Source organism: Phoxinus phoxinus (genome assembly GCF_949152265.1).
Source record: "Phoxinus phoxinus genome assembly, chromosome: 21".
In the NCBI taxonomy this organism is placed as follows: Eukaryota; Metazoa; Chordata; class Actinopteri; order Cypriniformes; family Leuciscidae; genus Phoxinus; species Phoxinus phoxinus.
The window spans coordinates 405001-410000 of record NC_136896.1 but is presented as its reverse complement, the minus strand read 5'-3'; the positions used below and the strand labels follow the sequence as shown (position 1 = coordinate 410000).

At 51.9% G+C, this 5000-nt stretch overlaps 1 protein-coding gene across 2 annotated transcripts in view; it reads right to left on the bottom strand.

Annotated features, from left to right (window-relative positions):
- Positions 1-5000, bottom strand: part of mtr (5-methyltetrahydrofolate-homocysteine methyltransferase) — a 36295-nt gene that overhangs the window by 16077 nt on the left and 15218 nt on the right. For both annotated transcript variants that reach the window (XR_013795674.1, XM_079595471.1), the window contains exons 16-19: positions 3683-3862; positions 2496-2612; positions 2107-2247; positions 1545-1634 (exon numbers count right to left, since the gene is read on the bottom strand). Coding sequence is in view for 1 of the 2 variants with exons in the window: in XM_079595471.1 (XP_079451597.1) it covers positions 1545-1634; positions 2107-2247; positions 2496-2612; positions 3683-3862 (528 nt within the window). In the remaining variant the exon portion in view is untranslated. The remainder of the gene's footprint in view (positions 1-1544; positions 1635-2106; positions 2248-2495; positions 2613-3682; positions 3863-5000) is intronic.

The following is a 5000-nucleotide window of genomic DNA, read 5'->3' as shown; positions in this document are numbered from 1 at the left end:
CATGGGGGTCTATGGGACTGAGACTCTGCAGCGCTCTCTAGTGGCCAGTGGAGGAACTGCAGTTTAACATGCGGGTCTATGGGACTGAGTCTCTTCTGCAGCGCTCTCTAGCGGCCAGTGGAGGAACTGCAGTTTAACATGCGGGTCTATGGGACCGAGTCTCTTCTGCAGCGCTCTCTAGTGGCCAGTGGAGGAACTGCAGTTTAACATGCGGGTCTATGGGACTGAGTCTCTTCTGCAGCGCTCTCTAGTGGCCAGTGGAGGAACTGCAGTTTAACATGCGGGTCTATGGGACTGAGTCTCTTCTGCAGCGCTCTCTAGTGGCCAGTGGAGGAACTGCAGTTTAACATGCGGGTCTATGGGACTGAGTCTCTTCTGCAGCGCTCTCTAGTGGCCAGTGGAGGAACTGCAGTTTAACATGCGGGTCTATGGGACCGAGTCTCTTCTGCAGCGCTCTCTAGTGGCCAGTGGAGGAACTGCAGTTTAACATGCGGGTCTATGGGACCGAGTCTCTTCTGCAGCGCTCTCTAGTGGCCAGAGGAGGAACTGCAGTTTAACATGCGGGTCTATGGGACTGAGTCTCTTCTGCAGCGCTCTCTAGTGGCCAGTGGAGGAACTGCAGTTTAACATGCGGGTCTATGGGACCGAGTCTCTTCTGCAGCGCTCTCTAGCGGCCAGTGGAGGAACTGCAGTTTAACATGCGGGTCTATGGGACCGAGTCTCTTCTGCAGCGCTCTCTAGTGGCCAGTGGAGGAACTGCAGTTTAACATGCGGGTCTATGGGACCGAGTCTCTTCTGCAGCGCTCTCTAGTGGCCAGTGGAGGAACTGCAGTTTAACATGCGGGTCTATGGGACTGAGACTCTGCAGCGCTCTCTAGTGGCCAGTGGAGGAACTGCAGTTTAACATGCGGGTCTATGGGACTGAGTCTCTTCTGCAGCGCTCTCTAGTGGCCAGTGGAGGAACTGCAGTTTAACATGCGGGTCTATGGGACTGAGTCTCTTCTGCAGCGCTCTCTAGCGGCCAGTGGAGGAACTGCAGTTTAACATGCGGGTCTATGGGACCGAGTCTCTTCTGCAGCGCTCTCTAGTGGCCAGTGGAGGAACTGCAGTTTAACATGCGGGTCTATGGGACCGAGTCTCTTCTGCAGCGCTCTCTAGTGGCCAGTGGAGGAACTGCAGTTTAACATGCGGGTCTATGGGACCGAGTCTCTTCTGCAGCGCTCTCTAGTGGCCAGTGGAGGAACTGCAGTTTAACATGCGGGTCTATGGGACCGAGTCTCTTCTGCAGCGCTCTCTAGTGGCCAGTGGAGGAACTGCAGTTTAACATGCGGGTCTATGGGACTGAGTCTCTTCTGCAGCGCTCTCTAGTGGCCAGTGGAGGAACTGCAGTTTAACTCACTGTGTGTCGGATTCACGAGAGGTACGGGAAGGTGCCGCTTAGTGTGGTCTCTCTATCCTCTGATTGTGTGTTATGCGCAGTGAAAAGAAGTGTGTGTGTGTGTGTGTGTGTGTGTGTGTGTGTGCGTGCGTGTGTGTGGACTGACCTTGATGAGTGCGTACTCCAGCCGCTCCTCCACGCTGCTCCTCCTCCACTCATCGGTCTGAACAACCTTCTTTCCTCCTTTAGCGTTATTCTACACACAACACAACACAACATGAGGAACACAGACGCACACTTCAGTCAACAACACGGTCATGATCCTCAGTTGATCTGATCATCTCAGGTTTTGAACATATTTCACATGAGCTCAGATCAATGAGGCCTACAATCTGAAGAGCCACTAAACCTGCCATAGCCTGATGACAGATGTACAAGTCAAAGGTGGGTCATTCTTGACCCAGATACCAAATCAGGTCAAGGATATTAAGCACAGCTCAAGCGTTGCATCAACACACTCCTTCATCAAAGTTTAAAGTACAAATTAATCCAATTAAAATGAAGCATGAAGCACTTCTCAAGTACGTCAAAACTGCTGCAAGATTTTGCACCAAACCAAATCCATAAATATCAAGATCTGGTTCTTTTTTGTTCAGAGACGCCGGTCTCAGGTTCTGGTTCTGGTTTAGAGCAGATGGTACCGGTCTCGGGTTCTGGTTCTACAGTACCTGAGCGTATAGCAGGAGCTTCTCTGTGGCGTCTGGGTCTCGGTTCCAGATGATGTTCTCACAGAGCAGCAGGAGCTCTTTATCAATGTCGTCATACACCGGCAGATTACCAGCGTTCACGATCCCCATGTCCATGCCATCCTGCACGCACACACACACACGAGAGACACATGAGCTGAGACTGAGCTGGACTAAGCTGAGACTGAGACGAGACTGAGCCGAAACTGAGCCGAGACTGAGCCGAGACTGAGCCGAGACTGAGCCGAGACTGAGCCGAGACTGAGCCGAGACTGAGCCGAGACTGAGCCGAGACTGAGCCGAGACTGAGCCGAGACTGAGCCGAGACTGAGCCGAGACTGAGCCGAGACTGAGCCGAGACTGAGACTCACCTTGATGGCGTGGTAGAGAAACACTCCATGCATGGCTTCCCTGATGACCTCCATCCCTCTGAAGGAGAAGGAGAGGTTGGAGAGGCCACCGCTGATCCTCGCGCCCGGCAGACTCTCCTACACACACACACACACACACACACACACACACACACACACACACACACACACACACACACACACACCTAACTATTTATTTAAGTCCACTTAAAATAATGATTTACAGGGACATACATATTATAGATGCAGTCTAATACATATAGAGAATCATGGACCAGTGGCATAAACCTACCCATCACACACACACACACACACACACACACACACACACACACACACAACCCCAGCTCCTAAACCTACCCATCTCACACACACACACACACACACAGACACACACAACCCCGGCTCCTAAACCTACCTATCACACACACACACACACACACACACACACACACACACAACCCCGGCTCCTAAACCTACCCATCTCACACACACACACAACCCCGGCTCCTAAACCTACCCATCACACACACACACACACACACACAACCCCGGCTCCTAAACCTACCCATCTCACACACACACACAACCCCGGCTCCTAAACCTACCCATCACACACACACACACACACACACAACCCCGGCTCCTAAACCTACCCATCACACACACACACACACACACACACACAACCCCGGCTCCTAAACCTACCCATCTCACACACACACACACACACAACCCCGGCTCCTAAACCTACCCATCACACACACACACACACACACACACACACACACACACACACACACACACACACACACACACACACACACACACAACCCCGACTCCTAAACCTACCCATCACACACACACGACCCCGACTCCTAAACCTACCCATCACACACACACACACACACGACCCCGACTCCTAAACCTACCCATCACACACACACACACACACACTCACTAACCTGACCCCTAAGCGTTTGTGTGTCTGAGTGTGTGTGTGTGATGCTGCGAGTGGCTCTGATGAAGTTGACGGCGTACATGCAGTGTGTGTGTGTGTGTGTGTGTGTGTGTGTGTGTGTGTGTGTGTGTGTGAGACCTTGATGCTGCGTGTGGCTCTGATGAAGTTGACGGCGTACATGCAGTGTGTGTGTGTGTGTGTGTGTGTGTGTGTGTGTGTGTGAGACCTTGATGCTGCGTGTGGCTCTGATGAAGTTGACGGCGTACATGCAGTGCTCCTCCATGCCGGTGCCGATGGTCAGGATGTTCGGGTCAAAGATGATGTCATTGGGGTTGAAGCCCGCCTTGCTGATCAGGAGCTCATAGGCTCTCGCACAGATGCGCACCTTCTCATCCGTTTCAGTCGCCTGCACACACACACACACACACACACACACACGAGCCGACACGTTAGTGGATTCAACACTCATTATAAGACAGGTTTCAGCAAGTCAACTTGCTGAACTCTCTACACTCTCAGACACACTCTCACACTCACTCTCACACTCACTCTCACACTCACTCTCACACTCACACTCTCACACTCACTCTCACACTCACACTCACACTCACACTCACACTCACACTCACACACTCACACTCTCACACTCACACTCACTCTCACACTCACTCTCACACTCACTCTCACACTCACTCTCACACTCACTCTCACACTCACTCTCACTCTCACACTCACTCTCACACTCACTCTCACTCTCACTCTCACACTCACTCTCACACACTCACACTCTCACACTCACTCTCACACACTCTCACTCTCACACTCACTCTCACACTCACTCTCACACTCACACTCTCACACTCACACTCACTCTCACACTCACACTCACACTCACACACTCACACTCTCACACTCACACTCTCACACTCACTCTCACACTCACTCTCACACTCACTCTCACACTCACTCTCACTCTCACACTCACTCTCACTCTCACACACACTCTCACTCTCACACTCACTCTCACACTCACACTCACTCTCACACTCACTCTCACACTCACTCTCACACTCTCACACTCACACTCTCACACTCACTCTCACACTCACACTCTCACACTCACACTCACTCTCACACTCACACTCACACTCACACTCACACACTCACACTCTCACACTCACACTCACTCTCACACTCACTCTCACACTCACTCTCACACTCACTCTCACACTCACTCTCACACTCTCACACTCACACTCACACTCACACTCACACTCTCACACTCACACTCACTCTCACTCTCACTCTCACACTCACACTCACACTCTCACACTCACACACTCACACTCACTCTCACACTCACTCTCACACTCACTCTCACACTCACTCTCACACTCACTCTCACACTCACACTCACACTCACACTCACTCTCACACTCACTCTCACACTCACTCTCACTCACTCACTCACTCACTCTCACTCACTCACTCTCACACTCACTCTCACTCTCACACTCACACTCACACTCACACTCACTCTCACT